General features: G+C 36.8%; 1 protein-coding gene and 1 long non-coding RNA gene across 2 annotated transcripts in view; one reads left to right on the plus strand and one right to left on the minus strand.

The window, feature by feature from the left end:
• LOC107655929 (transportin-1) overlaps nt 1-13859 on the plus strand; it is a 25529-nt gene that overhangs the window by 4687 nt on the left and 6983 nt on the right. The window contains exons 3-14 of the mRNA XM_016443559.1: nt 291-440; nt 948-1054; nt 7029-7162; nt 8016-8097; nt 8284-8406; nt 9378-9496; nt 9659-9719; nt 10186-10357; nt 10473-10625; nt 11351-11576; nt 11712-11883; nt 13794-13859. The exon at nt 13794-13859 is cut by the window's right edge and continues 10 nt beyond it. Of these exons, the coding sequence (XP_016299045.1) occupies nt 291-440; nt 948-1054; nt 7029-7162; nt 8016-8097; nt 8284-8406; nt 9378-9496; nt 9659-9719; nt 10186-10357; nt 10473-10625; nt 11351-11576; nt 11712-11883; nt 13794-13859 (1565 nt within the window). The remainder of the gene's footprint in view (nt 1-290; nt 441-947; nt 1055-7028; nt 7163-8015; nt 8098-8283; nt 8407-9377; nt 9497-9658; nt 9720-10185; nt 10358-10472; nt 10626-11350; nt 11577-11711; nt 11884-13793) is intronic.
• The window catches only part of LOC107655930 (uncharacterized), an 18956-nt gene continuing 9486 nt past the window's right edge, over nt 4390-13859 (minus strand). The window contains exons 2-3 of the long non-coding RNA XR_001630501.1: nt 12265-12268; nt 4390-4400 (exon numbers count right to left, since the gene is read on the minus strand). This is a non-coding gene — a long non-coding RNA (uncharacterized LOC107655930). The remainder of the gene's footprint in view (nt 4401-12264; nt 12269-13859) is intronic.

Below are 13859 nucleotides of genomic sequence, written 5' to 3' on the forward strand. Positions count from 1 at the left end.
TATATATAATTTTTATTTTATTTTCAAGCACTTTCTAAAGCAACGTTTTTTTTGTAATTGACAAAATTATTGGTATATTACATTATATTTTTATCATATTTAAGTTTTAAATAGTTTTGTATTTGTAATCTGATTGTAATTATATTCTTGTAGTATGAACAGATATTTCTGTTTATCCCTGTGGTTGTTTGATTCTTTCTTTTTTTTCCCTTAAATGCTGTGTCTTGTGCCCAGGGCTGTATTTTCTACCCAGTCTGAAAGTAAAGCTTTTCATCCTTTCTTTATCATAGATGAACCCACTCGGTCTCTCAGTGGTCTCATTTTGAAGAACAACGTTAAGGCCCATTACCAGAACTTCCCAAACGGCGTGTCTGACTTCATCAAAAATGAGTGTCTGCAGAACATTGGAGACTCCTCACCGCTCATTAGAGCCACAGTGGGTGAGTATGGACCGACAACGCATTTACTGTGTGACTCTGAGCTCCCAGCTAGTGCCATCATGACAAACAATATTATGCTTTTGGGGGCTGTGTCTGGCTTTGTGTTGTTGCTTTCAATGTAAGATCATTTATTGACTCTTATGTCCGAGAATACACAGTGTGCCTAAATTAGCCTTCTGTGATTGTGATTAGACTGTTATGAGGAATGCAGTGCTGTGTTTCTATGGTTACCCAGCATCAACAGCATGAAATATCATTCCTCCTCTTTTTGTTTATTTGGTTTAAAAAAAAAAATTTTTTGTAGTGTTTTATGAGTATTTTCCCACACAGTGATTAATATAGTGAAAAACTGAGTATAATTTGTTCACATATTATAATGTTTTGTTATCAGATTTGCATAACAGCTTGGTTTTTGTGTAGATGTTTGCTTCTGGCAGTTGGTTATGTGAACTGCAGTATAGGCTGGTCTGAATGGTGCATTATTGTGCATATGTTTGTGTTCCTCAGGTATTCTGATCACGACTATAGCGTCTAAAGGGGAGTTACAGAACTGGCCGGAGCTTCTACCTAAACTTTGTTTACTTCTGGACTCAGAGGACTATAATACTTGTGAAGTAAGACACACAAACACACACTTTGTGATGGCCTTTCTCTCCTCTCTCATGTTTCTTCTCTTCAATCTCACGTAATCTCATGTTTCTCTCTCTCTTTGTCCTTCTAAGTGGAGCTGTAAGTTGATGGATGTTGCTGACTCATTGTCTAAAACTGTAGTGTAGTTCAAGGCTTCCTCATCTAAAGCCTCAGCCTTATAATTGAGGTTTGCTGATCTATGTGTATTACGACATACCTTCACAGGGAGGTTTCTCTGCTTGGCTTCATGATGTAAAATTAATTTACGTCATCAGGGCGTGCTCATCAAACTCTTCTGCAGGGTTCTATATATCTATCGTTGATTTATTTGTTTTGTTATTGCTCTGAATGTTTGGTTTTAACGTTTTGTTGAAAAAAATCATACCTTTTGTAATATCTTAATTCAGATGATCTTATAATCAACAAAGTTTTGGTTTGTAAAGTATATAAATGCTGCTCTTTTTGAACTTTCTATTCATCAAAGAATTCTGAAAACTGTATCAATGTTTTCACAAAACTATTTAGCAGCACCAACTGTTTTCAAAACTGATAATAATAAGATTGATTTATTTTTTATTTTATTTTATTTTTTTAAATCGGATTATCAGAATGATTTCTGAAGGATAATGTGACACTGAAAACTGGTGTTATCTGTCACTATTGGTATTGGTGCATTTATGCCATGTCAGAATTACTGTAACTAAGCTTGCTATAAAGTAATTACAAGTTCTGTGAGCACATGAATGCTTTATACAAGTTACAGCTCTCTGATTTGCTGTGAGTTGTCCTCTTAATTAGGTAATAATATTGATAATTCTGACATAGTGTAAATAATTTAATAATTAATAATAATTAAAAACAAATGTATGCATTTAGCAGACGCTTTTATCCAAAGCGACTTACAGTGCATTCAGGCTATACATTTTTTACCAGTATGTGTAAATGTGAATGCATCATATGTCCTATATTTAGGACTGATAGAATCCTGTATTTAACAGGCAGAAGCTGCGAATGGAACGCTATGGTGACCGGAAGTAAGCTGTTACACCGCCATAGCCGAGAACATAAAAATCACTAAGCAACCGCAAACAAGATGGCACAGCGCAGCATTCAGTCATTTATTGAGTTTTATGAGGAGAATGTTTAGGCAATACTTCCATTGCTCGCTTCACAACATCTCTAGCAGTGGTGTATAAAGTACCTGAAAGCCATACTCAAGTAAAAGTACAGATATCTTACCAGAAAATGACTTTGGTAGAAGTCGAAGTCACCGTTTAGAATATTACTTGAGTAAAAAGTCTTAAAGTATGTGATATTTATTGTACTTGAGTACGAAAAGTATTTTTTTAATCTTAAACATACTTGAGTATTGAAAGTAAAAGTACAAGTAAATGCAAAATGGAAAAGAAGCAAATAAATATATATAAAAAATGTTCATACACTGCTTGAGTAGCAAGGTTGTGTTCAGTTTGAACTCTTTCTTTCATTTGGTACTTGGTGTCTTTCATTCCAACATAAGAAAACATTTCTGGAATCTGCATCTGAAATAGCATTTACAGGTGCAACATAAAACGTTGAATACTGAATCAGTATTACTGATATTTGAAATAATTTAAAACATGAACAAAATAGTCGAAATGTGAAATTAAAACCGCCAGTAGGTGGCAGCAAGTGACTGTTAATGAGTGAGTCATTGAGCATACAGAAGCATTTTTGCCGTCTACAATTTAGAATGCCTTGAATTTTGAGTTTTAATAGACTAATAAATCACGTGCGTGCACTCTCTGTGATATACTTGATAATTTCAGATCGCACATCATTACAACACTTACCATATTATCGCAGACGATGCTGTATCGCACACCCCAGACTCGACTTGAGAGGAAAATGAATCATCCGCGGTTGTGCGCACACTTGTTTGCACATGAGCAAAGGTGTTTTTAGGAGTCTAACTTGCAAGCGCCAGACCACTGATTCGTCAAACCTGCTTTCCTGCAGTCCGTGTTCTTCTGACTTCTGACTATTTTGTAGTAAGTAACGAATATGCTTTGGGGAAATGTATCGGGGTAAAAGTATACATTTTAATTAGGAAATGTAGTGGAGTAAAAGTAAAAGTTGGCTGAAATATAAAAACTCAAGTAAAGTACAGATACTCCCAAAAAATACTTAAGTACTGTAACGAAGTATTATTACTTCGTTACAATACACCACTGATCTCTAGTCTCAGTGCTACCTGAGTTGTTACTAACAGCAGACATATCTTTGTACAAACGGAATAATCATTAAAATTAGCTTAATTTTAAAACATATCAACACAGATTAAATAAAAGACTAATGGTAGAATCACATACTGATGCAATTACAATGCTGTGTACCATGAAACGTAACATTTACTTACCTTATCTGTCACATTGTAACAACTACGGCAAACCAGCTGTTCTCCCGTAATAGTTAAAGTCGTGCATGCGCAATACAACATCAGAATGCCGTTGCCGTTCCATCAGTGGCTGTTGCTTAAAGTCTCTATTATAAGGGAAAGGAGACAGATCACTCGTTGATGAATGAATAGGAGAATAATTAAGGCTCAGTATGGTCACCGTCTGCCTTAGTAGTTAATTTACTCTAGAATGTGCATTAACTGTATATATCAGAAAATTACATTATTTTAGTGTTACTTAAGCTAAAGAAGAAAAATGTATGATGCCACTGTTGTAAAATTGTATTGCTTATTTGAAATATGTTATTGGCATAATTTAGTAAACACTTTTGGTTATTTCAATCTTTATCTCTTTATTACATATACTTTGTTCAAGTAGATGTGCTTGTATGCCTCTTACCGACATAGAAAATACATGCTTAGAAGCATTACCAATACTGAACTGACTAAGCTTGAAAGAACTTGGAACAAGGTCATGAGTTTAATTTCGAAGACGCATAAGTGGTAACATAAGCAGCAGACAGCCTAGCTCTTGGTGGGTGTGTGGGTGTAAAAAGGAGAAAGCATCCATCCACTGCTGTGATCCTCTGGTTTGGTTGTGGCATGCCATGTGGGTCCTCATATTGCTATATGAAGTCTAAAGCAGTTGAGAGACATTTCCAGAATGTCGGGGATGACTTTATTTAGCTTGGGCATGAAGTGGTTTTGCTTTCTGTAATGGGTGTAATGTACAGGGATGACATGTTATCTTGTTTATGGCTAAGATGCTCCTGACCTTTGAATCGTAGTTTATTGGCTGAAAGGAGCCATAGCCCACACTGGCCGTTATATGAGCAAACTGATGCGGAAATGCATATGAAGGTGAACTGGATGATGACATCACTGAAAAATAACTCTTTGTTATTGTCTTCTTGCATTATTGACAAACTATTTTCCTGTTTAACACTGTAAAGCTGCTTTAACACAATCAGTATTGTATAAAGCGCTATACTGTATAAATAAATGTGACTTGACTTGGCTAGTAATTACTAATGCGCCAAAGTCCATTTATTGTTTGTTGTGAATATTTAATGATATCCAACACAATGTCTTTGTATATGTATATAGTAGGACTGTCAAATTGGCTGAAAAACTAAATTCGAATTTTGTACTTAAATATTATCAAAATTCGAATTATATTCGAATTTAAAATGCATAATTTCAGTTAGGGTGAAGAAAAGCGTTTGGCTTCTCTTATGAGGCCACAAGAGGAAAATATTACTAATGCACGTTTATTCAAAGCATAAGATAACATGACTATCTGTGAAAAAAAAGTGCATAATGTTTAAAATAATGTTTATAAACCAATTATAATTAATTAAGTTACTTAAACAACTATAAACAAAACATCATGTATGTATGCATGGTTTAGTACAAAGGGCGGAAAGCCAATCATACATTTTTCATTTAAAAACATGAGATGCAGTGGGATGGGGGAAAAAACCCACCATAAAAGTCTCGAGACATGTTTTTTTCAAAGTTAAACTTGCATTAATTTTACATGGCCTTTAAACATGCGGCTCCTTTGTGCAAGATGCGAGTGCAACGGTGATAGATGTCCTAGAAAATGCATGAAATATGCGTTCTGTGTGAACGGCTTGGTTTCAGTTTTGACGTAAACAAGATCTTCTCCGCATTGATGTTCTCTTTTCCTGCAATATTTGTAATTAACAATGCAGAAGCGCCGCATCTAGTGGCTTCAACTGGATAAGCTATGAAAATCATTAAAATGCAATGACACTTACATCGTCATCGCATTTCGTGTGCCACTGATAAGGCTGCCTGACGCACACCTAAAATTCGAATGCACCGTTTTTGCATTCGAATGTGGATTTTTATTGTAAATTCGACGAATATTCGAAATTCGAATTTCTTTTGACAGCCCTAGTATATAGATATAGATACATACTGTATATATTTATATAAATATATATAGATGTAAAGAATTGGTGTTTTGACCTTGAGGGACTGGTGGCTTCCTCTGTTGTTTTCTCTAAGCTCTCTAGCTCAAAATATGCCATCTCCAACCAAGTGGAAGCTGACAGTAGAGACAGTTGCCATAGCGACAGCCGAGCCAGACAGCTCGTTGCCACGGCACCATTTGTGCTCGTGACCTGATTAGATTCCTTACAGGTGGAATGTCTGTGAGATCAGGAGGATGCTTGATGTTGTTGGGTGGGTCCCTCTGCTGCAAGGTCTGGCTTTGGTATTGTTCTACATCAGATTCGTTTTTGAGTGTTGCAGTTAAACATTAAATTTTGCATGGCACCTAGTTTTTTCTGCTACAGAAGAAGTGATATCGCCAACTATAGGGCACTGAAAGTACTAGGCCTATATCTTGTGCATTTTGTCCTTACTCACCCAAACTTGTCAATAAGGCTACTTTACGTAATTGTGAGTTCCTTAGCAAGTAGTTGTGAATCACAGGTGTGAGGTGAGGACATGACTGCAGCCAGCAATGGACCAAAACCAGCACATCCAGTTTTGAATTTTACTTAACATTATTTTATTTATCCGTTATACTGAAGAGACCTCTTTGAAGGATATTGTGTTTTTTTTTGTTTGGGTTTTAGAAAATAAACATGATTGAAAATCAGATACTCTAAGACTTTTACTCGAGTTGTTTTGGAATTGGTGACTTGTAACTTGTAATGGAGTCATTTTTGCTGTAAGGTATCTGTACTTTTACTCAAGTATGGTTTTCAGGTACTCTTTACACCTCTTATTTCCTAACTGGTACTTTATCCTTTGTGCTCTATATAGTTAATGTATACAGTGTATGGTTAATAATAATACTGTAACAGTAATAGTACTAGTAGTTTCCATATTAACTATTATTGTCTGTGTATTATGTAATGAGCCTATGAACCTGTTTAGTATGCACATAGCCAGACCTGTAGTGTCTTCTGAACACAGACTACTTACCAAGAACCCACGTTACTTCCATGAAGATTTCAGTTACTTATTACCCTAAACATTTATTTCCTGTTTCTGTTAAGGTGTGGTTTAAATGTCAAGTTGCATCCTTGTACATTGATGTCAGAGTTGACTTTTTTTTTACCCTTTACTGTACAGTTACTTAAATATTATCATGTCATTTCTGCTCCCCCTACAGAATTTCTCATGTTCTGCTTTACATTTTCGATTAAATTAACCTACAGCTGTTTTTGGCTGTCTGCATTGTATTAAATCTGCATGTCACCTACAATGTACACTCCATGAGTCAGCTGTGAGCTTGAGGCAACAGCAAAAGTATTCTACTTTATTTTCAGCAGCACTGACTGCACTTCAAGCCAAAAATAGAAATGGAGTGTCTGTCAACTGAAGGCCTCAGTGTTACCGTGTGACAGTGACGACTGGTTAGGTCAGTTTGATTGATTTTGATGGAAGTGTTCTAGATCAAAGATTTGAGGTTGTTCAGTGAGAAGGGGAAATATGTATGATTTGTCTGTGTTACATTCCTGCTGTGTTTGTCTTTTCAGGGGGCTTTTGGAGCCCTGCAAAAGATCTGTGAGGACTCTGCTGAGATCCTGGACAGTGACATGCTGGACCGCCCACTCAACGTGATGATCCCCAAGTTCCTGCAGTTCTTCAAGCACAATAGCCCCAAAATCAGGTAAGATAAGCCTGTGTTCCCTAATGGAGCACAAATGTTTGAAACTGCGAGGAGTAGTGGTCGACCGATATATCGCCAAGGCCGATATATCGGCCGATATTTGGCATTTTTCAAATATCGGCATTGGCCGATAAGTTTTTCTGTTTGGCCTATGCGTTCGAGGCGTGCTCACATTGCTCACATTCTCCCTCTTGATCGCCGTCGTCGTTAACAGTTCTGTCTAATATGGATAGAAGTCTGTCTAATAATCCGATAGAACTGTTAAACAAAGGAATTAAAATGTATACAAAAAGTATTATAACGATTGCTTTTATATTATTAGTAATAGAAAGGCAAACATTATAATACTTTATCGTTTGCCGTCAGCATTCAGCAAATACGCATTTACGTCATTTAAACAAATCTTTGAATGGCCTATGAAATTTTAATTTCACAAACCTTGCAAACTTAGTCGAATCCAGTTGTGAGATCTTGTGAAGTGTATATGTGACCTGCGTGATCGCGTGTTCTCTGCGTGACTTTCAGTCCGTGCTAATGCTTTAGTTTAAACATTAAATTCGTGATTTCAAATTATGCTGCGCTGTATGCATTTGCCCACTGTAATATTCATATAATTTTCACTGTGTGCCCCCCTCCCCCCCCAAACTGTGTTTGCCTGCCAATCAGATCCATCCATCCAGTTACTAGTGCTAGACTATTTACAATATTATTGTATGTGTAGTAACATTATGCCGATATTTAATTTTTTTAATATTGTTATCGTCAATACCAGTCACACTAATTTAAACTACTACTTGCTGTGCAGTTGTTCAGGCTTGTTTGATATATGTACTGTGCTTGTTGTCTGTTGTAGGTCTCATGCCATTGCCTGTGTCAACCAGTTTATCATCAGCAGAACACAGGCCCTGATGCTGCACATAGATCCTTTCATTGAGGTACCACCTACAAAATGAGCCACCTTAATAGGACAAGTTCACCCAAAAATTATAATTCTGTTATGATTTACTTACCCTATTATTCCAGATCCCAGAATTGTGATGCCAGTTTTGAGGAAGTTGTCATTGTTTAGTTCTAAGAAATTAACATATTTTTATATGTATGTGTGTGTCTTTGTGGCACAGAACCTGTTTGCACTGGCAGGTGACGAGGAGCCCGAAGTGAGGAAGAATGTGTGCAGAGCTTTAGTCATGCTTTTGGAAGTCAGATTAGACCGTCTCCTTCCTCACATGCACAACATCATCGAGGTTAGATCACACCTTCTTCAACCCCTCATTAAAACCTAATATAACTAAACTCTATTACATGATTGCTGAAAGTGACCTTGACCTTGAATTATCTACTGTCTTGTATAACTAAATGTTTTTTTATTTACATTTTTTAATAAATTTGGTCAGAAAATCACACCGAGGCAAAGTGAAGGAACAGCAGCCTCTTGTGGACTTTCTTTAACTAGTTTGGTAAAAGTAGAATCAATGAGTCTTATTCATGAAACACCAAATTAAAAATTAATTTCTGTGTAGTTCGTACATAAAAGTGTTATGGTACATTCTGTGGATTTTTTTTTTGTTGGTAAAAATTACTTTTTGAACAGTTTACACACAAATATGCTCTGTTCATGTTTCATGAATAAGGCCCAATGTGTTTATACCATAGACTGTATAAAAACATGGACGTAGTGTCCGTGACGTAACCCGTAGACTTCCAACGAGCATTTTGAAGCCTAAAGTAGGCGGAGCCAGCCGTCGCCATCTTGGCAGCACATCACCGCGCGTCACTCCCGGATAATCGAAAATGGGCAAAGAGGCGGGAGCTGGCTGCTGAAACCACGCCCACCTAGCTCGACGGTGGTGACAGCAGCGGCAATCCACCTGTCACTCAAGTGGCCACGCCCATAATTATGCAGAACTTTAAAGCTTAATATAATTTAAACGGATGAGTAATAAAAAAAATTCATCCCCCTCACAGTTGTCATGAAGGGCAAAATTAGCTATATAGACCAAAATAATTTTTTGAACCAGGCTGTAAACATGTTTTTTTCTGCTGTAAAGTTAGGCATTTTAACATGGGGAGTCTATGGGACTGACTCCCTTTTGCAGCCAGCCTCTAGCGGCCAGTTGATGAATTACAGTTTAAGTCACTTCCTTGTTGGCTTCACGAGAGAGAGCTGGAAGTTGCCGCTTGGTTTATACTCACAAACCCTTTTTCTGTTTTTCAGTACATGTTGCAGAGGACACAAGATCAGGATGAAAATGTCACTCTGGAGGCCTGTGAATTCTGGCTCACACTCGCTGAGCAGCCTGTGTGTAAGGAGGTTCTGTGTGGACACCTGCCCAAGTGAGCATGCACAAACACACAGAGTCCTTTTGATAAAAAAAAAAAAACCATCAACTCATGTGGATGCATTCAATTATAATACAGTTCTGCAACAGGGCAAAGCTGCTTATTTGATGTAAATTATCAGGATCAGTCATCAGAGTTTTTTCTTTTTTGTCACAGATTGATACCAGTTCTTGTGAATGGAATGAAATACTCTGAGATTGACATAATCCTGTTGAAGGTCAGTTTCTCTCTCTGGTTCTAAAGCTTCTTTTTTGAGTATCAACTGATCGACACTTTTTCATATGCCGTCCTAAACATAAAACATAAAAGAGTAAAACACCTGTGATTTGCCATTGAGTTCATACACACAGCAAACATGTGATTTGGTTACGATGCTCAGCCGCATTTGAAAAAAAAAACCACATTGCCAATTTGTTTACATGTGATTTGTTTACATTTGTCATATACAAATTAATAGCATTTTATTTTCCACATCTTAGCCTGTCTTTTAGAAACTGAGTTATAAAGTACATATTTAGCTAAATAAATACAGAAAGCATTTTATCAAGAATACATTGGTATCTTATATTTATTTTAAAAGCATGTAATTACATATTAGTGCTTTTAAAAAGATGGCAGATTGTAAGCTTGTCCAAAAAAAAAAAAATTGTAATAAATAAAGATTATGAAAAATTGATTTCCAGGGTGACGTTGAGGAGGACGAAGCAATCCCAGACAACGAGCAGGACATTCGCCCAAGGTTCCATCGCTCACGCACTGTGGCCCAACAACACGAGGGGGGAGACTCCATTGAGGAAGAGGACGACGATGAAGCTGATCTGGATGATGATGAAACCATCTCAGATTGGAACTTGAGTAAGAAACGGTGCACTTTAAAAAGGACACAGACTCAGCCAAGTCCTGGTCTTCTTAAAATGGATGTACATTGAGACATTGCTTTTGTCTGCATTATTTTTTCTGGTGTGTGTAGGGAAATGTTCTGCAGCTGCACTAGATGTCCTGGCGAATGTTTTCAGAGATGATTTGCTGTTGCATATTCTTCCTTTACTGAAAGAACTACTGTTCCATCCAGAGTGGCTTATTAAAGAGTCGGGCATACTTGTACTGGGAGCCATTGCTGAAGGTATTCCAAAATTTCCTATTCATTCTATAATTCACTCATTGCATAAGCATTAGAATTTAAAAAGGGAAACATGGACATACCTACACTATGTTCAGAAGTTTGCAGTTGGTAAGAGTTTTCTTCTTAGTGTCTTACGTTTACCAAGGCTGGATTTACTTTTGATCATAAATACATAGATACAGTAATATTTTAAAATTATTTCAATTGAAAATAAATGTTTTCTATTTGAATATATTTTAAAATGTAATTTATTTCTCTGATAGAAAAGTATAAAACAGTTGTGCTGATTAATCTATTTGTGAAAACCGTGATGAAAAAAAGAAGATCAGGATTCTTTGAATATTCTTTGAAAAGTTCATAAGAACAGTATTTATTTGAAATCAAAATCTTTGGTAACAACATTATAAATGCCTTTACTGTCATGTTTAATTCATTAGCGCATCTTTGCTGAATAAAAGAATAAATTTCCTTCAAAATACAACTATATCTTAAAGGAACCGGTTAACACTTTAGTTTACAGTGTTTGTGTTACACATGTTACTGTATTCTATAGTTAATTACTATACTAATTAAAAAACCTGTAATTTTCAAAGCAGTTTCAAAAAATAACGAGACACCAAGTTTTGGCTAATTATTAAATGAATGAATAAGGTGTGACCTTAATCTCTCTCGCTTTTTTAAAAATTATTATTTTTGAAGACAAGTATTTTCTTTATTTGCTTTAGGCTGTATGCAGGGGATGATCCCTTACTTGCCAGAGTTGATTCCTCATCTGGTACAGTGTCTGTCTGATAAGAAGGCACTGGTTCGATCCATCACTTGCTGGACTCTGAGCCGCTACGCACACTGGGTTGTTAGCCAGCCCTCCGACATCTACCTCAAACCGCTCATGACTGAACTACTCAAACGGATACTTGACAGCAACAAGCGTGTCCAAGAGGCTGCCTGCAGGTGAGCATGCATCGCAGTATTGTGTTGCTTGAAGCATGCATTTCATCTTGTTTAAGGACCATCTTGTTACCTGAGGTGTCTTTTTAGCTTTCCTTCAACTCTTTTAATCTCTGACTCTCAATTTTCCTCCAACAGTGCCTTTGCTACCCTTGAAGAGGAGGCTTGCACTGAGCTGGTGCCGTACCTTGCTTTTATTTTGGACACGTTGGTCTTTGCTTTCAGTAAATACCAGCACAAGAACCTTCTCATCCTCTATGACGCCATTGGGACATTGGCTGAGTCTGTGGGCCACCATCTCAACAAACCAGTAATTGCACAATCAAATACACAGAAATACTTTGGGTATCAGGCACATATTCCATAGAGTAGAGATAGAATGTTACATGCAAACACAATTGCCATGTTGCCTAGTGCTTTTGCAGCAGCATTCTAAATGATATTGAACCTCATGGAATCTCACAGTGTTTACCGTAAAGATAAAAAATAGCTCTCTCTCTCACACACACAAATATTTGGTCAAGTATTTAATTTTAATTACAATTACCTATTTGTAATTGTTTAAAGTATTTGCAAAATAAATAGAATAACATAATTCTAATTCTAAATCCTACATTTCTCTTTGTCTGCCATGTTGGATTTTTTTGTTTTTTTTTGTTTTTTGTTTATTTTTTTTAGTAACAGACTGTACATGTCTAATAAACACATGCAGGGCCATAGCTGGGGTTTGCGGGGCCCCGGTACAGGTTGTATCCGCGGGCCCTGTTTGAAAATAGCACAAATAAATAAAGTTCAGGTACAGAAACCAAATAATCAAATGTAAAATAGCATTGCATAGTCTTCACTGTATAAATTACATGTAGATTAATTCTTGTTAAAACTACAGAAGTAATTCAGTCAAGAGCAGTGAGTGATTTTTCTCTCTGTTTTTTCTTGTATTAACATAAGGACACTGACAGCAGCTAATAAATTAGGTGCGATCACTTTAAGATACAATGCATGCATCCAATATAAAGGTACACGTCCGATTAGTTTCTCAACTGTTTACGTTCACTTTAGACATAACCATGTGTTTTTCGAGGATACTCGCCAAGATGGGTATTTCAACATAATTTTGCATGTATTTGCCCATTCAAGCACAAGAAAACACAATACTCAATTCAGAGTTCACGTGCTGTGAGACATGGCTCTTTGTGTGTGCGCTGTGCGCACAGAACATGGCTCGCGGGTGCTGAATTAAGCTCTTTTGCATCGTTTTGTGCTCGAATGTTAAAAATGGCTAGGTGTATTTGTTCGTTCATGCTCAAGAAGATGCGAAAGAGAACTCAATTCGGTGTTTGCAGCTCTCTGTGTGCACACTGAACACAGCACGGAAGTACTCAGTTGAGTTCTTTCGTGTCTTCTTGTGCTTGAATGCTTTAAAATCTCTTAAATGTTTAAATTGGCAAGGCTTAAAAACACGTGCAAGTGATAAGCTTTCGTGACGACGTGCAGCAGTGGCCCGTAAACTGTCCTGAGAACCTTTCGTGCTGACTCGGGCGGTCGGTAGAAATATCAGATTTTTCATTACACTATTATCGTGGCCACAAAAAGTGGTTAACCAGAAAAATGAAAAATGGCACTTAATGCCTTAAAGGTTGCCAACCCCTGTTTAATAGTATTCTATACAGTGATAAATGCTATGTCGATTAGCAATACCTTATAAATATTAATATTTTAAATATTAAAATAAGATGGCTTGAAAAACAAGACAAACACATACTGTTGCAATCCTGTGTTGACTGTCTTCATGTTTAATCAGATAAAACATTTCTTCTGCATTTTACTCATCTACAGCAATAGCTGGATGCCTACAGGGATTTCCTGGAACATCATAAGTTCTATTACTCCTATGAATCTTGCTTGTGGACTTTCTGTGCGAGGGCGCCCTCCGGCGTCGAGTATGAATGAAACAAATTACATGTGAGAGTTAGAGTTAATTAATGGCGCTGGCGCTGGGTTATTATGTGTCATATTGTCCTATGTGTATTATTCATTTTTAAATATGGCCAATACCATCATATTGCGACACCCCTAATTAACACGATAACGATATTTTATTCTTTAAATATGACGATTATCGTCAATACTGGTGTACTGCGACACCCCTAGACCTTTCTCCCCACTAGCGACAGCCCTCAACACATGTATGACTACTGTATATGTGTGCTCTGTGTGCAGGAATATATTCAGATGCTGATGCCTCCATTGATTCAAAAATGGAACCAGCTAAAAGATGAAGATAAA

This window comes from Sinocyclocheilus anshuiensis, unplaced genomic scaffold (assembly GCF_001515605.1).
Source record: "Sinocyclocheilus anshuiensis isolate Anshui unplaced genomic scaffold, SAMN03320099.WGS_v1.1 scaffold860, whole genome shotgun sequence".
NCBI lineage: Eukaryota > Metazoa > Chordata > Actinopteri > Cypriniformes > Cyprinidae > Sinocyclocheilus > Sinocyclocheilus anshuiensis.